The sequence below is a fragment of the Amblyomma maculatum genome, chromosome 8, assembly GCF_055883805.1.
Source record: "Amblyomma maculatum isolate TAMU_Amacu chromosome 8, ASM5588380v1, whole genome shotgun sequence".
Classification (NCBI taxonomy): domain Eukaryota; kingdom Metazoa; phylum Arthropoda; class Arachnida; order Ixodida; family Ixodidae; genus Amblyomma; species Amblyomma maculatum.
This window is the reverse complement of record NC_139351.1, coordinates 95,232,507-95,254,304: the sequence shown is the minus strand read 5'-3', so window position 1 is coordinate 95,254,304 and position 21,798 is coordinate 95,232,507. Positions and strand designations below refer to the sequence as shown.

General features: G+C 46.5%; 1 protein-coding gene across 1 annotated transcript; it reads left to right on the top strand.

Moving 5' to 3' along the window:
• Positions 1–655: 655 nt before the first annotated feature.
• LOC146181871 (alpha-(1,3)-fucosyltransferase 7-like) lies at positions 656–2,359 on the top strand. The gene has a single exon (XM_084575564.1). The coding sequence runs from the start codon at positions 662–664 to the stop codon at positions 1,793–1,795; it is 1,134 nt and encodes a 377-aa protein (XP_084431690.1). The 5' UTR covers positions 656–661; the 3' UTR covers positions 1,796–2,359.
• Positions 2,360–21,798: the final 19,439 nt, after the last annotated feature.

The following is a 21,798-nucleotide window of genomic DNA, read 5'->3' as shown; positions in this document are numbered from 1 at the left end:
ATGTAGTTGTCTTGTTTACCGAAAGAGCTAGGTGTCATTCGCCACTCACACGGAGCAAGCACGAGGGGTTGAAAAAAACATGAGCGGATTATCGGTCACCAACAGAAATAGCCTATATCAAGTCGAAGAGCCCTTATCTCCAAGCGCGGCAGCCCCAGAGATTATCAGCACTTATAGACACCGACCTAGGGGGAAGGGACACGATAACGCACAGAGCTTGTCCTAACAAACACGTGAAATGCAAATACGCCACTTTTTCTCAGCTTGGTTCTGCTTCACTTGTGCCGAAAGCTGTCTGCATCGCCGTGTACGCTCATGTTGTCCACAAAACGACATTTTACAACCACTGCTACTTGGAATACAACGGCAATTACAGGTACGAATATATATCCGAGATATCTGCGTGGTGCGCCTAACGCCGACGCATGAACCATAGAATTTTCTTCCAAAATGCTTATTCCACATTTTTTCTACGCCTTTGTTTGCAGTTTCGTTCACCATTGTCTCCGTTTACTAGAAAGATATAGCGTGCTCCGGCTGTCATCTTCGCCTATGTGTATCAAATGATTGTTTAGCTTTTACTATGCTTATAATGCACTATGTATTGATGTCTCCATGTATCCAGTAACATACTGTTACTCTACAAACTTTGCAGGAATACATGGTAAAACGCTCGGAAGTCCGTCTCTTCCTCGCTGGCGCGTGTCTTCTCAGCGTCTCGGCCATCCTCTTCGTAGTGAACACCGACTATCCAAGACGGCTGAAAAACATCGTATGGGCACACAGGTCATTCGCAGAGTGCACTGCTTCGAAAGAGCAGCCCAAACCTGTCAAGATCTTGTTCTGGACGAAGACGTTCGGCTCTTGGTTTGAACCGCTGGCCTCTACTAGTAGCGGGCTGACCTCCTACAACGGCTGCAACGTTCCTTGCTTACTGACGAGGGACAGGACTCTGGTAAGAGATGTGGACGCGGTTGTCTTCCACGATCGGGACGCCAACAGCGACGACCTTCCCAAATACAGAGCCTGGGGACAGCGATGGGTGTATTGGAATTTGGAAGCGCCGCCAAACAGTGCATCCTCCCAAATGAGACGTCTAAGGGATATCTTCAACTGGACATACACTTACCGCCGTGATTCGGACGCACCACACCCGTACTTCTTTGTCAGGCCAGCCGATCAAAGCAAGCGGAAGACAGCGGCGCCTCTTATCGAGCGCACGAAGAGATCTAAACTGGCTGTTTGGGCTGCGAGCAACTGCCGGGCGACTAGCGGTCGCCAGGAATTTGTCGCGGAGCTCCAAAAACACATACCTGTAGACCGTTTTGGTGCCTGCGGCAAGCTCAAGTGTCCCTATGGACGTGACTGTTTGACCAAGTTTGCGAAGACATATTACTTCTATCTGGCACTGGAGAACTCGATATGCCTCGATTACGTTACGGAGAAGTTCAGAGACGCGTTAGTATACGGCATGGTTCCTGTGGTGCTGGGAAATCACTCCGCGGTCGCTCCTCCAAATTCCTACATCAACGCGCTCGAATTTGGTTCGCCTAAGCAACTGGCCGAGTTCATGAAAGCGGTCGCGTCCCGTCCTTCGCTCTATAAGAAGTATTTTGCTTGGAGAGATAGGTACATTGTGGAAGTGAATGCTTTCGAGAACCACTGCACCCTGTGCGAAGCGCTCTATAATGCGCGTCCTGGAGACCATAAAGTGTACAAAGACATAGTTAATTGGTGGCATGGTAACGGCGTCCTATGTACCACGTGGAGGAACAAGCAACGTGAGGAGGGGTAATGGTTTGCCATTGTATCGTGGTGGCAAGAATTACAAAATGTGGCAACAAATCCACAACCTGTGGGACGCCAGTTTCAATGTATGGGAATGTCCTGAGATGAATAAGCTGGACGAGCTTGTGCCTTATCCTGAAGTAGCGGCGCAAGACGAACCTGGCGCAGGGAGGAGAACCTGGACGAATTAAACTCAGGAAACAAGCCAAACTGTTCAGTGTACAATTTTCACCTTTCCTCAAACCACATATGCATCGTCGGTGGCTAGCGGGTGCGCGCCGCTGAGCCAGCAGCGGATCTTTTACGCAGGACGCGATGATGCATTTAAGGACATATGTGCATTGAATATATTTTAATGTGTTGTCCTTAAAGCACAGTTACCTTGTGGCGTCTGTGCACAAAGTGGCTGCTCTTTTGTGAAGGCGCCTCCCACAGAAGCGCAACATCTTCGTTGTCAAGCGCCGTGGAGATATGTGTTGCCGATTGGCACAAGATGGTCTCAACCTCAGTGTGATGAATGTCCTGCTTACCAGCGGCAGCATTAAGTAAATGAAAGTATCCAGGTTGATTATTTAAGGTGTACTCCTTTGAAGAATAAATTATATTGAAATAAATAGAATTTGTATGATGCGCCAGCTTATGTATACGATTTGAATGTTATGTGTATTACTTTATTAGCACCACTGAAATTTAGGCAGACGGTATGTCGCGAAATCGCGAACCTCTGTTTGTGAAATTTGGTCCATTTCGCGCGGCTACCTAGGGCTGTGCGAAATACGAATGATCTCTTCTGTGCCCATAAGAGAAATCGTGCAGACCTTTGCTGTTGATGCTAGTAAAGAAAGGAGCAAACTGAATATGTAGCCAGGACATTCCAAGAATATTTTTTTTTATTTCCATATATTGTGTTCTTTGTAATAAGATTTCAGATGAGTAAGCTTGTAGGATACTCAAATGAGTTACTACTGAAAACCAAAAATACCATTTCAGAACGATTGTGAAAATATTTAGGAAAAATACAAGAATAACAGAAAAGGAAAAATACAGATGGAACAAGTGATAGGGCAAGTGCAGTAAAGAAAGAAAAGTACAGTATAAACGTAATAGTTAAACATATTTTTGTTGAAACTTGTAGTAGTAATGTATGGCTAGTAAAATTATTTCAGCTTATGAAAATCAGACCTCTCGAAATATATAGTTCGCGCGTTTAACTGCGTCACTGTAAAACAGCTTCGCTGTCGTGTGTTATTATTGCGGAAGCAATACTACTCTAGGTTTTGAGCCTTCAGCGTGACGCTCTGACGTCACACCCCACGTGACACTAGGGTGAGAGCTGGGCCACCAACTCAAACGGTCGGCGTAGCGTAGTCGCAGTCACGGCGCAGTGCGTGACGTCACACTCCACGTGACACAAAAGTAGTCGGCGTGGCGCGCTAGAGGAGCAGCTGGTGCTCATTTGACACGTGACGTCAGGCACGTTCATGCGGCTTTGTTAAAGCGGGGCTTTATATGTGGGCTGAGGAAGACGAAAAAGAGAAGAAGAACGCTCGGTCACCCGCACCTAAGGCTTTCGCTCAATATTTGGTTCAGCAGCGTTGAACCCTTGTAATTTTTTTCAAATGCCTTAGATATAATACTATATCTTGTATAAACTCCTGATTTAGTCAAATATAATTTTTAACGACGGATACTATCGTCTAAGCGGCTGGAGGCAAACTGGTTTGGTCAGGAAGGTGAGCGATTCACGTATGGCCATAGGCTAGATAAAAATTCATCACTTTCTTTTGGTCTTTGCGTAAAAGATGGAGGAGATGCGCGCGTGAAGTAAATGCCGCGAAACCGCCTTTCTCGGCCGTGAGGCACGGCAGGCGAGTGCAGCGGTCCTCGACAGAGACTCATCTCCAAACAATTTTCGAAGTCTTCTGGGGAAATTTTTGAACGTAACCTGTTCACGTATTGTTTAACATCGAGGTAACACCAGTATATCAGATGCCTTTCTTCGGCCGTCTTTCATGTTATTACTTTTAATTATAAAAAATCACACCACACTGGTTTAGTATCAGCGACTGGAATCCTGCATTGAGGAGTTTACTCCCACCACGCTGATCACATTTTCGGCCAAGAAATGTTTTGGACCAGAAAGCTCCACTACGCTGTGTTTCGCCAAGGTCATCAAGCATGGTAATTATACTTTCAGGCGGAGGAGCGCCGGGGGTTTGTTGTGGCGTCATATCACGTGACGTGCCACAGCTGCCATCGCTGCGCAGCACGCCGAACTCTCGTCGCCAGCTATAACCATGTGACAAATCACGTAACTCTCCTCTCGCTTAGAAGGAGAGGGAGCCTGTCTTTGGGTGTACGTCTCGCCATGAGGAATAGCCTCATGGCGAGACGTACTCATCGTCCCCAACAACGCTTATTTTGTTACGTAGGCAGCAGGCTTCTTCCGACCACCCGGTAGGTTTGGTTCACCGAGATGCTTCGCTAGAAAGCGCCGTGGCTTCACTCTTTTAAACCAAGACAGAGCGAAAGCTCCATTACAGTCGGCTACACACTGCAAACCTAGCAAGCGAAGCCAAGTGTAACAGATATTTCGCTCTGTCTTACTTGGCTTAGAAAAATTTATCACAATGTTTTTTTTTATTTCTTCTCCTTCACCCACCTTCTTCCTGTAGTATGCACCGGCCTCACGAGAGGCGACTTAAAAGCAGGTCGAGAGAGCTACACGAACAAAGCCGAGCGACAGTCCAGCTGCTCAGATGACACCAATTCCTTCTTGTGCGCCTACCTGCTGCCAACGCAAGGCTGATCGAGGAGATCAACCTATATAATAGGAGCCTAATCAATAGTTTATCTCCGGGATATCTCTCAATGCGTTCTTCTTCGCGGCTGCAGGTGTGGTCTAAGCTAGTGGAGCAGTGTTGGCTATGAGTGCTTCTGGGATTAACACGTAGGAGCGGGGAGGCCGGAGGTGGTGTTGATAACAGCAGCTCAGGAAGGGACTTTATACTAGAATTTACATATTAGCGTAAGAGCCTTGCGACGAGGCAAAACCGAGATAGAAATATTTCTGCAACATTACATACGATAGGTTTAACACAGCTCAACAATTGGCCGAAAAGGCACTGAAACCTGGAAAATGATATACATGAATTGTGGGAAGAAAAAAAGTACTTTCTGTAACAAACACAACGCAGACTTCGCATTCATTGGCGGAGATATCGTAAACTTCTTTCTACGTGCGCGAGTCTTGTAAAAATCTAGTTACGAATGCGAGGCGAAAATACATTTTGATATCCATAATTTATCAGATAGAACCTTCGCTACTAACAGCTCTTTCTCATTTCCTAGTATACATATGACAAGGGGGCTTATCAAGTGGCATGCCAAGCTCAGGTGTTTGGTGGCATTGATCTTGTGTGGAAAGCACAGCAAGAAATGGGAACAATGGGCAAAGAGAAAGCTCCTAAGTGTACGCGTTTCCTGTCGTCGTATTTCGCCGTATCATATGTATGGTCCATTCAAAATTAGGTTTAATGAGTGTTGTGCTATTTCTGCTGCACACGTTTTTCTAAGGCTTGGTCGCATGCTGGTTACGCGTCCAGAACGCTTTTTAATTCCATCGCGAACGCTTCATTTTGTTCTGTTGCTTTCTTTTTACAATATGTTACTTCAGTGCCGACGTGTAAATTGCGATAACATATGATGAGCTGCTGCAAGCTACAATGTACCAAGGCGACTGGCTGTAGGCTTGATGAACTCAGCGGCCAACGTTTTAAACGGGACCGAGCAGGTGGTGTTTAGAGGAGATCTCCAACATCAGCAAGAGCCCTGGTGGCATCGACGCAGCGATACGATGAAGCTTTAGTGCCTGGGAGGTAATGTAGGCCATGGAGAACTGGCTGGTTACTTGGGCGAGTCAGAGCTGATGATCGGCCGCCGAGAATTAGGGAACGCGAAATGACAACACGGAGACGGCGCTCTAGAGGACCCTCACCAGGGCACTGAGGAGCTCTGGCCGTCTGCCTTGGCCATGGTGCGTTCGGGTGTACTAGCGCACGCCCGAAGTCAATGGTTTGTCGCCTCACATTGTTACGCCGCCGCGATGAAGGAAATGGGTGAATTATTGCCTATAATGTTAGGGCATGGTACGATGCCTTGAGTCAGCCAGAACTGCACGGCACGTGACACTGGCGCTAGGCTGGGCTCAACTGGGCTACACTTGAACGTCGTCTTCATCGGGGGCTGATGCTTTATGCTGCGTGAGATAGGCGCGGCTACTACAAATGCAACGAAAAAGCATTACGGGCAAACCATTGGACTGATGCGGTGGACAGAAGTAGATGCATATTTGGCATCACTCACGGAATCATGAAGAGCAAAAATAGACACTTTTGATTATTTGACTCTCTGGACTTGCTTTGTTTTTTTAAACAAAAGTGAGTTATCCTCTTCAGGCTATGGATTAACTGTAACCATTTCTTGAGCATTGCATAAGTACCCATACCAATCAATCTTATATGGATTAAGACCTTAGAGACTCCTCCCAGCAAGTGAAAAAAAATTTTTTAGCAGGATAGTTATGTGTCCTCATATGTTAGATGGAAAAATATGTGCTCTCATATATGCATTAGAGGGTTAGAAGCCGCACTGCCTGCTTCTCCGTTGAGAAAAATGAAGATCACGACGCAAAGCTCGCGCAGCGCGGCCGTTCTGCAGAAAAGTACCTGTTTGAGGCCTGGCGGCTGTCTGGTTTTGCGAGGCCCACACTGCGTGACTTCTTGATCGTCCTGTAGGCTCGCGTCTCCTTGGTGAGTGTCTACACTTCTCACGAGCTTGATAAACATCGCGGAGTATCAGGCGGGCTTAGCCGGGAATATTTTGTCGTGTTCCCGTTGGGGTTCGTTTCTCGCTAGGTGGCAGTGTCGAGAATGAGCCGGCTCTCTCGGAAGTGCATGCGTCTTGAACATCTCTTTATTACAATCAGAACAGACCGAAAGAGGCAACAAAGAACGGGAGAGCCAGCGTCGGCACTGATTGGTCTGTCAACAGTGTCAAGTATCCTGGACGCTAATGGTTGTCGAGGAATCACTCGCGTCAGGATTATTTATTTACATATTCTGCAATCGAAAGTAAATTGAGCATGGTGGGAATATAACGCAGAACAAAAATAATCGCAGGTAACACAATAAACTGAAGACAGAGTTCAATGCCAGGTCAATGCAACAAACTTCAGCTTTCAACACCTTGCACCAGGAACAAAAAAATAAGAAATGGGCAAATAAGGCAGCACCTCAGCTTTCGCGCGGCACATTTATTACACAGCCGCCGATAAGCTACACATACCGTGTTTGTCAAAAGAAGCCAGGATGCATAGTTGGATTATAATTCATATAAAGAAGCGCTTATGCCGCCCCTGATGCAAATATATTCTCTAAGGTAAGGAGTGCACTTTTTCATAATATTAAGACCTTTTGTTCTTTAGAGAAGTAATGGATGTAATATACGAGTGAGGAGTAAACCCTACAGCCTGGTTATTTTTGATAAAGACGATATATCACTGCATGCCCATATTGGAGCCCTGTTGACGTAGGCGAAACTTTCCAGCAGTCACAGATGTGATAAAGACGAAGTCCTCATTTCGCATGCCAGTATTCGAGTCCCGGCTGCGAGATAGCAAGGAAATGTTTTAAGCACCACTTTCTCAGCCCTATAGTAATTTACGGGTAGCGTGGTAAGGGGCTGGAAGCAGGAACGAAAAGACGGAGTTGAGAACATGAGCAAACGAAAAGATTCTATACTTTCACAACATACACCAAAGAACAAAGAACTTGGAAGCAGGACGTCAGCCTGCTCCTGTTCCGATCACTCGAGCACTCGCCGATCTCCAAAACAACACGCTGGTGTCCGAAAAGTGCTGCGTACTCCTGTCGGCTGGCTCCACCTACGCAGTCACTTGTCAATGTCGGCAGTAGGCACCAGAGATGCTGCTGAAGGTGTTCAAGTTCGCAGAGACGGGGACCGCAGGTTCCCTGAACCCGGGTAGAAACTGAGCATCTCTGACTGCGTCACTGCCATCTCTTCCGCTCTCTTAGGTCGCTTTCGTCAATTCCTAAACGCAGAGCGCAGAATGGTGAAAATGGAGAAAAAGCGAAATTAGATCGACATTCATTCCGAGAAAACCCGGACGCCACACAGTCTGGTGAAGCTTGGCTGGCATGGCACAACAGCCCGGGATATCGTTGCAAGTGTTATTTTTCCTAACTGCCCTCTCTATCGCATGCTTCCGTAAAAATCTGCATATCCAACTTCGTACAGCCACTTGTCTCCATTTCAATTGGCAGTAAACGGTTTCGGAACCTAAGAATTACAGATACACGGTACTTAAGCAGTTGCACATTCCAACAATGTGTGGGCGGGAAAATTCTCGGACACAGGATTCATATCCAGGGTGTCCCATTAAAGTTGTGTCCCCTTCAATTTCAGGACTGTGGTTATGTGGGTCTGACCACGTGACCACGAAGTATTTGCTTATTCTTTTCTTCAGGTTTTATTTTTTAGCTACAAAGTAAATCAGTCGACAACTTGGCAACGATTCCAGCTAGTTTACTAAAGCAGAAGCTTGACAGAGAACTGTGGAGGTAAACTAGATAGTGAACATTATGTTAAAACAGCGCTAACCATAATGTCCAACCAACTCGTCCAACAAGTCACTTTGGAGAGTCAAGTAGCCTACATGCGACAGAACGTAATTGCGATGCAGCCCATCAGTTCAGTTCAGTTCAGTCGTTCAGTCGTGTCCGGCTCTTCGTGAGCCTATGGACCATGTCACGCCACGCTTTCCGGTCTCTATCTTCCTAACATCACATAACTTCATCTTCAGTGCCTCGAGGATGCCATCTAACCATCGCGTTCGCTGCCTACCCCTTCTCCGGCGACCCTCAACCTTTCCCAACATCAAGTCTTTCTCCAGCGACTCCTCTCTTCTCATCAGATGACCAAAGTAGCTGAGCTTTAACTTTAGAATTTGACCCTCCAATGAGCAGTCAGGGTTTATGGTCGACAATATCGACTGATTTGATCTTCTGGCAGTCCAAGGAACTCTCAAGAGTCTTCGCCAACACCACAATTCAAACGCGTCAATTCTTCGGCGGTCAGCCTTTTTCACAGTCCAACTGTCACCCGGAACGCATAATGAGAAATGGAAATTTGGTCTCGCAATGACACAGATTTGCTCAGAAAAGCTTTTTGCTTAAGGTAGTGTGCTTCTCGCGTTCGGCATATCTTCAAGAATTTTCGCTTTTCATGGCGATAGCCGTTGGCAGCAGGGAAGCTGAGCTGCCGCGCGTGTTCACTATTATATGTGTATTGCAACTTGTGAAGGTGAGAGGCGTGGAGAGGGGAGATTGAAGACGTCGCAGTGACAGCGAGAAGGAGTGGAGAAGGTCGGGAAGAAGTGAAAAGAAATGAATGCAGCTAACGCTTCTACTGTGGTCACGAGGCGGCAGGGAGAAAAGACGAACAGGGCGCGTCGTTGTCTGGGGGACCAGGAACATTAGAGACAAGGCGACGCAGCCGAAAAGCAGCAAATGTGGCCCCGGTTAAAGCAACGAGAGCTCTGGGGAGTGAAGGGTGCCTAGAGTGTTAGCAGCATCCGCCTTGATCGGGTTTAGTTTGTGCGGAAAGAAGTAGGGTCGCCGCTGCCATTTTTGTGGGATGCGTGTATTTGTTCGTTGTGTGATCAGGATTAAGCATTAAAGAGCTGTCAAGATGCAGTAGCCACGTCATCAAAATGCGTGTTCCAGGCTGAATAAAAACAAGTTTACATGCTGTTTTTGGCGGTCCGGCCAAAAGGAGCAACAGAAAACCGAAGAAATGAAACTTGCAGCAGTTGAGATAACACAGAGCGACAAAAGATTTAGGAGATAAGGGTTTAGATAGGAGAACACTGCTGCAAACGCTCTTGATATAGTGCAGATAGCGGTGTGGTGATTGTAGGACGGCGAAGCTTGTAAAGCTGGCAAGCTTGGTGTCGGTAGAGCCTTCAGCTATGGAAACCCACATGGCTGCTAATGCTGAGTTCCCAGTACGATCTCTTGCTGGCTTCCAGTGTACTGTTGGCATATATGATCGATTTTGTTTCAAAGTTGAATTGATAACAACTGCACGTAATTTCGTTTTTTTTTTCGGTGCATTATGCGAGCAAACAGCGGGACGGCACGGTACAGTGGATCGGTGGTTCGACTGGTTATTCTAAGGACGCGGGATTAGTCTCTGCCGCGGCGGCCGCTTGTACTGAGTATTGTACTGAGAGTTCATATTAAAGAACACCCAGGTAGTCAGAAATTCCGGAGCTCCACTGCCGCTACTCGAATCGCTTTATGGCGTTAAAGCATATAAGCCGACCAAACCGAATTTGTTTACGAGCGGTGTCACAGGGGTTTGCAGTGAAAAAGTAAAAATTACTTTTCTATAGAGCATTACAAAAACAGTGCACATTATTAGCCTAATAAACTCCACTTCTCGCGGCCTATAGGTTGTGTCGTCAATGTTTTACGCGGCAACAATGCGCAGCTAGAACATGTTGTGGCATATAACGCTTTGCATTGCACATTTATAAAGCGGTCAAGAAAAGCCATTTGTGAACGATCAGCCAGTTTTGTATTTAGTGTTCAAAAAAGAAATTGGGAACGTCGAGCATATATATTTAACGATATCGGTCAATTGTAAACGTGCGTTGTACTATAATAAGATTCGAGCGAAAGCTGTCTAATGTGTGCTTTAGGTCTGTGCACTATTCCAGTGCAATAGAGTCGTAGCTCATCGTATACCACCGGTCTTTATTTACAGGGCATGTGATGAAAATGGAAATTATTGTTCGTACCAATGCGGGAAAATGCGGTAAGCACACTAGAGTCAGAAGCCATGTCACATACGACTCGCATAAAAAAAGAAAAAAACTCGTGACGGAGCACATACAAGTTGAGCGTGTACATAGGCTTTATTTGTTTCCTACACGACTCATTTCGCCTTCTCTTTCTCTTCACTCCCTCTGCTCATTGTTTACCAACTGCTAGTCGAAGACACTTGCCTAGTTTCGTTATCTGGTCGGTAATGCAAATTAGCTCCCCTCTAAATGAGCACAAAAATAGTGACAGAAGCATATATATTTATTTTTAACTTTAACATCCAGCAATATCTTTGTGACAGCGTTTAAAATGCAGGATGGTAACTTCACCTCCGAGGTCCGCAGCCTGTTTTCCGGACAGCAAGACACCCCAGACCGCGTCTTAAGGAAGACTGTATACATATGAACGAGGCCAACAATCCCCGAATTGACGGAACGGATGTGGTAATGTATGCATTATATATATTTTACATTGTTGTCGGCGAAATTGTTCCTCAGCATCAGACACCACGCTCCAACAACGTAAGTAAAAGCGGTATTAGTTCTTCGCGACTGCGTTCCGTGCGAACGTTACGTGCGGATAATTCTTCGTCGCAACCATCTCAGTTCACTCCCTCACAGTATCTGTAAGTATATGTACGAACGCCATTAAAACTGTTTCTGTGCTTGTCAAATACTAACGATTTTTTTCCTCGCTGTTGGGCGTGTGGGTTAGTGCGGTTCCATCTACAGCCTCAACTATAGAGGCTGTCGTCTCAAAGGTGAGCAAAAGCGCTGCTAGCAGCGTCCTTTTTGGCGTTTTTCTTCTTCATTTGTCTAACCTTATTGTAGGCTAAACTTAAGCCATCGCAGAACCATGATGCTTCACTGGAAATCCGCGACTAGCGGAAAGAAAAAAAAACTAAACAAAAGTGGCAGAGCGGTAGTCTTTGGTGGCAGAGTTTTGAAATTGGAGAAGTGAATTTAGGCAGGCAAGACCGGTTCCGCCGATCTTACTTGTGTCCGCCTTATATGTTAACAATAAAGAGATAGTGAACGTGTTTATTTTCCTATTGTTAATGGCTGCGGTTATCGTCATGGACATACCTAGCCTCTTGGACAAGCGTAAACGCCACTGGATTGTATTGGAGAAGTTTTTTACGGTTTAGACTTTTTATTTTTTTCAGCAAATCTTTCACCCCCATCAAACAGTGGTGTTGTTGCCTCCGGGTATCGTCACATACTTCTTTTTCGATACGTCAAAACATGATATATGATGCCTATAGAGGGTTTACAAAAGTACGTCTGGCAACTGTGAGCGGCACGCTGATCCCGCGCTGGCCGCCATATTTTGTTCACTCCATCCGTTCGCTTCGTGTCCGTCCGTCAGCGCTCGCCGTTCTGTTCGCGCTTTTCACGTTTTAACCTAGTGTGCTGTGCTTGGACCTCTCCTCGGTCCCTGGCGGTTTCTGTTAGCGACGCCTAGAAGCGTATTTTGACAGCCGAGACGTGGCGGGGCCCACCGGCTGCGCTGCTGAGCGCAGTTACAAATTGCTCTACGAGTCGTGCATGGGCCCCCCCTCGGCAATCCGCAGCGTCATGCATATCCAGGTACAGTATCCAGAGTTCTTTAATGTGGATTTTTTTTTTGTCTGTGCGCCTTTGCTGTTTACTTAAACGCCTATGAGAGATCATCGCGAGTTTGTTTGCTTGGTTTGCGCAATCACCGTCGCTCATCCCACTGGAAGATACTTGGTGGGTGAAATGAGCGAGGATGCATTTTATTTTATGATTAAAGGATCGTGCGTAATTTGACGTAAGTTGGACTGGCGCTTAGCACTTTCCTTCCCATGCAGTCGACGCAGTAGTTGGCATTAGTCTCGGAAATAATCGGGGACTGCGTAAAAAAAAAGTGCCATGGTAATTTGTGCTTCCAGTGATTGAATATTGATTGGTGTGCGATAGGCGATGACGAGTTAATAAAATATTTGCAATTAATTAATCAATTGATGAAATAAAGAAGCGAAAAAAAGGAAAAATTGGAAAGTAAGGGTTTAAAGGTGTCAGAATGAAAAACCAGTGCTTGGTGATGTTAAGGAAGAAAATTTAGGATGTGTAATTGATTAATTGAAATAATTGAAGAATGTATTCAAAAGTGTCAAATTGCTCAGAATGGAAAGCCGATTGTTGCTGACGCATGCGTATTGGTGTATAAAAATATAAAACGTCAAATAAAATAAAAATAAATAAAGAAATGATAGAAACATAACATAACAACATATAACATACTACACTTGTGTGTAGTATGTTACTTTTGTCCATTTCTTCTTAATTTCCACTAGAATGTCGGTAACTTGAGTTATTTCTCTGACCCACTCTGGAAATGGAAATGGACATGGGCAGGACATCTATTGCGAAGAGAGGATAACCGATAGTCGCTGAGGGTAACAAACTGGATTCCAAGGAAAGGAAAGCGTAGCAGGGGGCGGCAGAAAGTTAGGTGGGCGGATGAGATTAAGAAGTTCGCAGGGGTCAAGTGGATGCAGCTAGCACAGAACCGCGTTAAGTGGATAAATATGGGAGAGGCCTTCGCCCTGCAGTGGGTATAATCAGGCTGATGATGATGATGATGATGTTACTTTTGATGAATTCCTATTTCACTGCATTGTATTCTTTTCGCCCCTCCTGCTAGGGCCCAGTAAGGGCCTGCAGTATTTGGTAAATCAAATAAATAAATAAAAGAGCTAAAATATAACACGCGAAGAAAGAAAACATCGTGCGTATGTGTTTGAGAGAGACAGACACTATCGCGTTATACCTTTAACGGAGGAGCTTAAGTGACCTCCTAATTTTTCTATAACGATATGATATAACATTAATCTTATTTTATAAACACAGCCAGTTGCACAAAGCACAAACACATCGCAGTAATGTGAGTTGACTTTTCAAATTTGTTTTTCGTTTCAGCTGAGTTCCTCCTCCTCCGAGTTCCTCGAAGCTTCCAATGTCAGCGCTTTGATATGAGATTATGGCTTCAAATGTTTACTTTCTGACAGAGGGAATAAACAAGAAATCGACATATTATGCGAAGCATATTAACGTAGGTTTCGGGCCTTCGCGCGACGCCCGGCGGTGGCCACCATTCACCCTGAAGTGGGGTCACGTGACATGACGTCACGTGATGACGTCACACCGGCTGTAGATGGGGCCTCATATCGCGCCGTCGGACGTCGCCCGGCGGAGGCCTCCACACTTCGGTTCGCGCCGTCGCGCGCGACGCGGCGGCGGCGCCACCATCGCTGCATCACGTGATATGTGACGTCACGCCACGGATGAAGCGGCGCGCGCCCGCCGTCGCGTCAGTCTCTGTGCCCGCAAACGCGCCAGCGTGTTTGCGCCGGGCGTGTATGCGGTCAAGATGCATCCAAACGCTAAGAGTCATGCATTTACGGACCATAAGAGTGTGTTTGTCGGGCAGCAAAGAATAAAGTACGACGATTACCCTAAAACCACGTCTCCGTTACTTAGCCCCATTCACACTGAGGCAGCTGCTTAACATGCTTCGCATCCACTGGGCTTAACATTGATAAGCCTCCAATTTTTTAAAAAATTCCAGTGAATTTCAGGTAGCTGTGAATTAGCGAGCCATCGGGTGACTCGAAAAAACACACAAAAGTGAAGCGCTCGCTTCGTTATTTTATCGGCCGTGCTGACAGGCATAAAACCTGAGCTGCGCGCTCTGTACGTGGACCGGTCGAAACGGGCTGTACGTGAGCATATTACAGCACACTAGTGGGATGTCATCTTTGCCTGCTTTTCTAGACGCCGCGGGTTTGGCAGCCGCTTGCTTTTGCAGCGTGAAACATGCACCTCGGGCGCACTAGACAACCGTATTGCTCTCTGCACCAAGCACTACTATTTCGTACGACTGTAAAAAGTAGTTTCGGTAATCATGCCCGTGTCTTAAATCAAATACACAATGGTAAATGGAACCTACGTACAAAAAGTTTCAAAGAACGTATTTGCACAATAGCGTTCGTTATACATGCATTGCTCCTTCTCCCGTGTCCTCCATCGCAGCATAAGTTTATCCTTCAAGTTCACAAGGCTCCATAGCGCGCAAAACTTTGCTGTTTTAGGTGATAGCACATTCTGTGAGCTAGCTCCCAGTCAGAGGGACGTGCAATAATGCTTTACATGATGCAAGTGACCCTTGTAAAGCCGATTAGGACTGCAAACGAACGGTCGCATACACGCGTATACCTTGATTCCGTACGCGTCTATGACGGTGCGCTGGCTGCAGAAGGGCACGCAGCAACATGCTGACATCATTCCGAATAGAGCTTGTAGCTTACGTCGACTGCTGTGATGTTAAAAAATGAAACAATCGCTTGTGAGCATTCCATTGCACCTTTCGGTGCATGCACGGGTTCTACAAAGGCGCACGTTGACAGCGTACTCGATGGGAGGCGCGGGCGGACTGAGCAAAACATGGCCGCCGCGCACAGTTTGTTTCTTTCACTAGATGGCGCTAACTTTTGTAAAGCCTCTATTCTCGTTCTCCTTTTATCTTCTTGTCTGATTCAGTGCACGGAACGAGTGCTGCCCCTGACAAACCGGCTGCAGGAGAGCATGAGCACTGCTCATTTTCATACGACGGAAAAGAAGGTACATGATGTAAAGGAAGGCTGATATTTGGCCCTAGAAAGCGACGTCTGGCTTACCGTATAGCGGCTTGCTCACAGCCCGTTTACGTAGATGCCTTTCAATGGAGAGTTTTAGTTTAACGTGATCCGCGATCCGCTACCATGACGCGCCACAGCGCGTTCCACTGCGCATGCCCAGACCCCTTTGAAGCCGATAGATGGCGCCACATAGTGGATGCCGCGTCTGGACCAATTTGCTTGCGCGCCCCGCCGACGCGCGGTAGAGGGTCACAGTTGCGGATCACGGTAAGCTAAAACTCTCTAATGACCAGAAGCGACGCAATAGTTTTATCCTAACATTATCGCGCACTACTATTGTCTACCGCCAAACGCGCATGTTTCGCGTTTCCCCCAGAGCACCTAGATGGGTGACTAGGGTTGTGGTTTCCCATCCGATTCTACGTCTGTGTCTTCTGTGCACCGGCTACGGTAGAGGCATTAAATAGCGATATTCGGTAAGACTATATGCTGTTATGGGGTAGGCATCTACGGCAATTTGTGGATCATTTCGTGGTGCATGTAGCACGTCCAAAAGCTGCGCGCATATCAATTACCTTATCGCACTGCTCAAGATGTGTCTGCACAACAAAATGGTGTCCGTGACATCATCTGAATAACTCCTGCACCATTTTTAATGATATCGTGCGTACACCGCGGAACAGACTCTGATACCATAATAAATATATAGTAGGATACAAATTAAAAAAAAATCTGCAGTTGATAACTATGGGAACTGCTAGCGGCATGTGTGTTATCCCTCTGAACAAGAAACAGAAGCCGTTTTGATATCAGACTTGTCCAAACAGCCCAGTGTCACCAAAATGTGGCTTATATTTGTTTCTGTTGGTTAACGTTTCATTTAGGTAACCAGGATAAGCTTTAACAGCGGAATACTTCCTGTTACAGATGAATTGTGCGTGGCAGTTAGCGCCGACTTTAGTCGTGCCCGACTACAATAGTACAAGTCGTTACTTGCAAACTACTTTATGAACCTCTTAAATGCGAAAGTTATTTCTCAACAGAGGGCGCTTCTGCTGAAGAATGCGCAGTAGTGGCAGCTGCTTCTTGTAACGTTGTAGGAGCTTACTTGATGGGCACCTGCGCAAGATAAAGGTTTCACGGTATAGTTTCGCTGTGTACTAGAGGGGCGGCACTGATGACGTTCGTGCGTACCGCGATGGCCTCCGCAGTGAAGTCGATTGACGTGGCAAGAGTCGTGCCCAGTTCTTCCTCACCCAGCACTACACGAGCGAGGAGGCGCCGATACCACTTACAATGAAAGAGACGGCGTCTGGCGTTGTAGAAGCTAGGCAAGAAAATAAGTCGCAGCGTTTGTTGTAAACGACATCGCGGCGGACAAAGTTGTCTCGAAGGGACTAAACGGGACGGAAAGCTGAAGCTTCAGTTTTTCTCGAATGGGCGAAGGGAGACCTGACGGCGGAGCTCTCGACTGTGCCTACATTGGGGAGCTCATTGCGAAAATCTCGTACTGAAACAACGCCCCTAGCTGTAAAGCGAGAGAACGGAGAGCTGAAAAGACACACAAAAAAAGGATGCAAATGGGGATTAAGCAAGGATAACGTTGTAAGAGAAAGCTTAAAAACCAGGCTACAGCTGCGACACAGCTCTCACTTAGTTTCGCCATTCACTCATGTAGCACAAGCTGGGTGTTTTGTGAACCACAGGAAGGACTGGAAATAAAAAAACAACTATGAATGTAAACTTCAGTAGGTTTAGGTTACGAGGCGGTCAGGGAGCTACTTCTCCACAAAATTACCGCATCACTTGAGAGAGTTGATGTCTTGTTCAATACGTCCACAACCAAGCTTGAACAATAACCTAAAAGCTCCCCTTTACCCCACCCTTCTGCTTTCTAAGTAATAATTCTAGCGGAGGCGGAAAAGGATGTGCTGGGGTCCATAACATCATGTTTGCGACTGAAACGGCTGGCTTGAAAGATCAGGGCTGACGGCTTTCGGCATTTCTGGAAGCGCGCAAGTTTTGTGTGCTTTACAGGACACTTCTATCGAATTGTATGTGGGCACAAAGGTCGCAAGGCAGGCTGGCTATTGTGTATCGCAGCTGTGTACTCTGCATACCGGTAGAATGCTGCTTCGGCAAAAGAGACGATGTAAAGCCATCAGTCACTTAGCTCGAGCTAGGTCTCCACTACACGAGAAGTACTCCAACTAATCCAGCATCGGCGGGGCCAATGGGTATAGCGCGACGGCTATGGGAACTTGCCATCCAAAGCGGCTCGCTGCAAAAAGTACTGTGCCTAACCTCAAAGGTCGAGCTGTGTCAAATTATGGGAGAAGTCATACGCTGTGCCACGGTTTTCTGCAGTCTCGGTTATCAAGGTTGCACACTAGTACATTGGTTCCGTAATGGTGTTTGAACAATGGACGCTATTCCCGTACGAGAAAATGAAGAAGCCCTACTGAAGTCGTAAAATCGGCGTAATCTGTTCTCAGTAGTCTGCGGCAAATCTTAGAAGGTCGAACAAACACAGCTCAAAACACAATTATGCTTGTGAAATAAGCTTGGTTGACGAGGGTGCGACACCGCAGTCAAAATTCCCCAATTGGTGCGGTGGCCCAGCTTTCCACTATATTTTATCAGAGCGTTGCTGCTTCTGAGCCATACCATTATCGTGTCCTGCAATTCCTGGCTTGAGACAAATGATCGGCTTCTCTGTCATTCGACAGGTGGAGTCATGCCATAATTGTGCATCGAGTGCATTTCGCAAAGAACTTCGTCCACTCCATGCTCAAATCCTGCTCCTGTCACTGAGTATCGCCCCGCCCTCTTTCACTCCCAGTCGGAAAAAACTGCAGAAAAATTTCTGATGTTACGACAGAATTTTGACGGGAAACCTGTTGTGACAACAGAACATTTTGTGTAACATCAGAGATTTCTCTAGTTATAGCAGAAATGTGCTACAGAACTACAGACAACAGAAATATACTACAGAAAAACTACAGAAAAGTACTACAGAACTACAGAAAAATCTGATGGTTACGACAGAACTACAGGATATATTGTCGTATTTTTGACACAGTTCTGTAGCTTTTTCCACTGGACTGTCAACATATTTATTGCTTCCCTTAAAGCTTCTTTCTTTGCCAACCTCTCCCACCCTACGGACAAACATTCCTGTGCGGAAATTCCTCTACAGTATGCTTTTCCGCTGCAAAAATCTGAAATACTTTACCCTGCTTGCACTCGGTGGGACTCTAGATTGTTTAGGCCATACTGACAGGCTTACGTCAAACCGAGCTTCAACCGACCCACTAGGTCACCAGGTGAGAGTGTAATTGGGCAGGGGATGCCAGTTGCGAACACCCCTCCCCCCCCCCCCCCCCTCACTTCCTTACTATTGAAATACGGAATTTAAAATAAAAACACATACCGACAATTAGAAATTATTCCCCAGCTATTTACAAATCACATCAAACACAATACTCAATAACGACGTGCAAGTATATTAGAAACGTGCTAATTTTCGTATATTATTCATGTGGGGTAAACATTGCGTTTATATATTGCTTCGTTATTTGCACCTTAAGTGTAATTGAGCAGGGTAGCAGGATCGGAAAGCGTGATAAGACATCTTTAGGATGCATTACAAATCAATGTTGCTAGTTTTTCATCAAAGTCCGAAAAAGATGAAATTTATCGGTAGCATATTGAAGCAATGTCTTCAGTATGCCATGCATCTGTCAAGGTCAGTCTGTCTACCCTGGACCTTCAAAAGGGTTGGGTGACCTTCACTCAATTTAGTGTAGGTTTTCCCCATTCCGCGGCGTGCACCCAAAGGTACACTGCAGCTTATTTCTCCCAAACCTAACTTTAAAATGTATGAAAAAAAAATCGCGAATTGAACAGGTGGTGTTGCAGGGGCTATCGCCGCTACTATTAAGGTGAAGCTTGAGCATCCCTTTAATTAAAATCATCCAACCTTGCATCACTCGTTCGAGGCACGCTTAAACGCCCACAGTTTTTGCCAGGCACTGTCTGGTTTATTCCACCAAAACAAAATTCCGCTTCTTCCCGCTGTGCGCCTTATGCAGGACCCAAGCCCGACCAGTGGGGCGGGCTGACCTGCTTCAAAGAGGAGAACATGTGTGGAAAAGGTGACGCCCAGTCCCCCATCATCCTTCCCGCCATCGAGGACGACAAGGTGATGCAAGGAGACCTGGAGATGAAGGGTTATGAAGCAGAGATCAAGAAGTTTCTCGTGGATGTGGATCAGGGACACGCCAGTGAGTCCACGTGAAAGGCAGATATTTCTGAATCCACCAGACCCACTGCAGTGTGTAGATGTGAGAGATAGATAATATTAATGTCCCAGGCCCAGTAGTCAGTTTCCCGAGTGGTGGCTTTAGTTCGGCGTTGTACGGCGTTGTACAGTCCCTATATATTGGACGGAGTGCGAACTGGGGTAGTTGTGCAGTTTCAACCAAAACAAGATGGGCTGTGGGATAGAGTTTGTAACTCTAACCTGATACCATAGAGCTGTAGAAAAATAAAACAGAGTAATGGAATGTAAGTACCTGTAACGTAGATTAGAGTTATTAGTAATCTATAACTCTCCTCTTTTATTTTTCTTGCCGAAACATTGGCTTGCGAAGAGAGCTCCCCACCAACACTTGTTCAGTTATCATTCACTATGCAGCCATCTGTTCCACCTCGGTAGCTGTAACATCGATTAGAAATATTTATATTTTATGACAAATATAGCGAACGGTAAGTGCAACTGTTTTCTAGTCCGCCAAAGCCAGTGACGTGTGCCAAATTTCCTAAGAAGGCCAGCTAAAGTTTAGAAATTAAGGGTTTTTTCATTGTGACAGCTTTGCATGTTGAAATATATGCCTAGCGATTACGCCTAAACGTCTCACGTTGCGGGCACTGCGAATCGAAATACGACACTTTCATTAAAGCTTTTAGTACGACAACGATAAAAGTACCGTGTACCAGAAAACCTGGCGACTGCGTTGTGAGAAAGCGAAAACCACTAACACAGCTCTGGCAGGTAGTAGCTGGCGGCTGTCATGGCCAGGCCCTGATTGGACGCATGGTTGCCTGACATCACGTTACCTCATAACGTGGCTGGTTAGTAAGGAGCTGCCAACTGAGGGCTCTCCTTTCATAGTGTCGGCAAGATAAGACATGTTACCCGTAGATAACGCAAGCATGTGCGTAGGGCTTGGTGGATGGGCCTTATATCTACCTCAGTTGGTCTTTCTCATAGTACTGTTTATTATAAAGTGTGTGTGTGTGTGTGTGTGTGTGTGTGTGTGTGTGTGTGTGTGTGTGTGTGTGTGTGTGTGTGTGTGTGTGTGTGTGTGTGTGTGTGTGTGTGTGTGTGTGTGTGTGTGTGTGTGTGTGTGTGTGTGTGTGTGTGTGTGTGTGTGTGTGTGTGTGTGTGTGTGTGTGTGTGTGTGTGTGTGTGTGTGTGTGTGTGTGTGTGTGTGTGTGTGTGTGTGTGATAATATACGAAGAAATTAAATGGTTCCTAATCAGGGAAGTTGCAAAGTCCATGTGTACGTAAACAAGGATCCGCAAGAAGGTTTGGAAAACGGGAGCCATTACTGCTATCCAGTCGCACCCTTAAAGGGCCACTGTCCAGGGAAGGCCCTTTTAAAGGGCCACTGTCCAGGGAAGGCCCTTTTAAGAAAAGGAGCCCAGTCTTTCGATCAGGTACCGGAGATAGTCTGTGCAAAATTCTACAGCGACACGCGCGCCGCAAAGCATCGAAAATACAATTCAAAGCTCCCTCATGCTCTCCTTTGAGAAGCCAGCTTCACCGCTCCCTGCGCTGGCCCGACGGTCCCCGATAATGACGTACGTATCGGGAACGACGTCCATTGGTCCGTCTAGCTGACTGACGGGAGAAGGATGGGTGTCTACCGCTCGCAGCGCGCTTTTCCCTCGCCACGGCCAGACTGAATCCATCGGCGCGCGCTCCCTCGACCGTTTTTTTTTTCGCGCTCGCGGAGAGCCACGCCCCACCTCCCGCCAAACGCGGAGGAGGAAGGGGAATTTATATTGCGGAGGCTAGACGGCCTCGGGTAGGAGAGTGAAAAACCTTTGCGAGGGAACGGAAGGAGAGAGGCAGGATAGAATCGGGTGATTGCGGTGGCTGTAACTGCGTTATTAGTTACTCTTTTCAAAAACATTTTGCGGCCTTGCGTTCCAGGGGCGAAGTCTCACAGTCACCGGGGAAGAAAATATTTTCGACCCGAGGGTGGACAGTGGGCCTTTAAGAAAAGGAGCCCAGTGTTTCGATCAGGTACCGGAGATAGTCTGTGCAAAATTCTACAGCGACACGCGCGCCTCAAAGCATCGAAAATACAATTCAAAGCTCTCTCATGCTCTCCTTTGAGAAGCCAGCTTCACCGCTCCCTGCGCTGG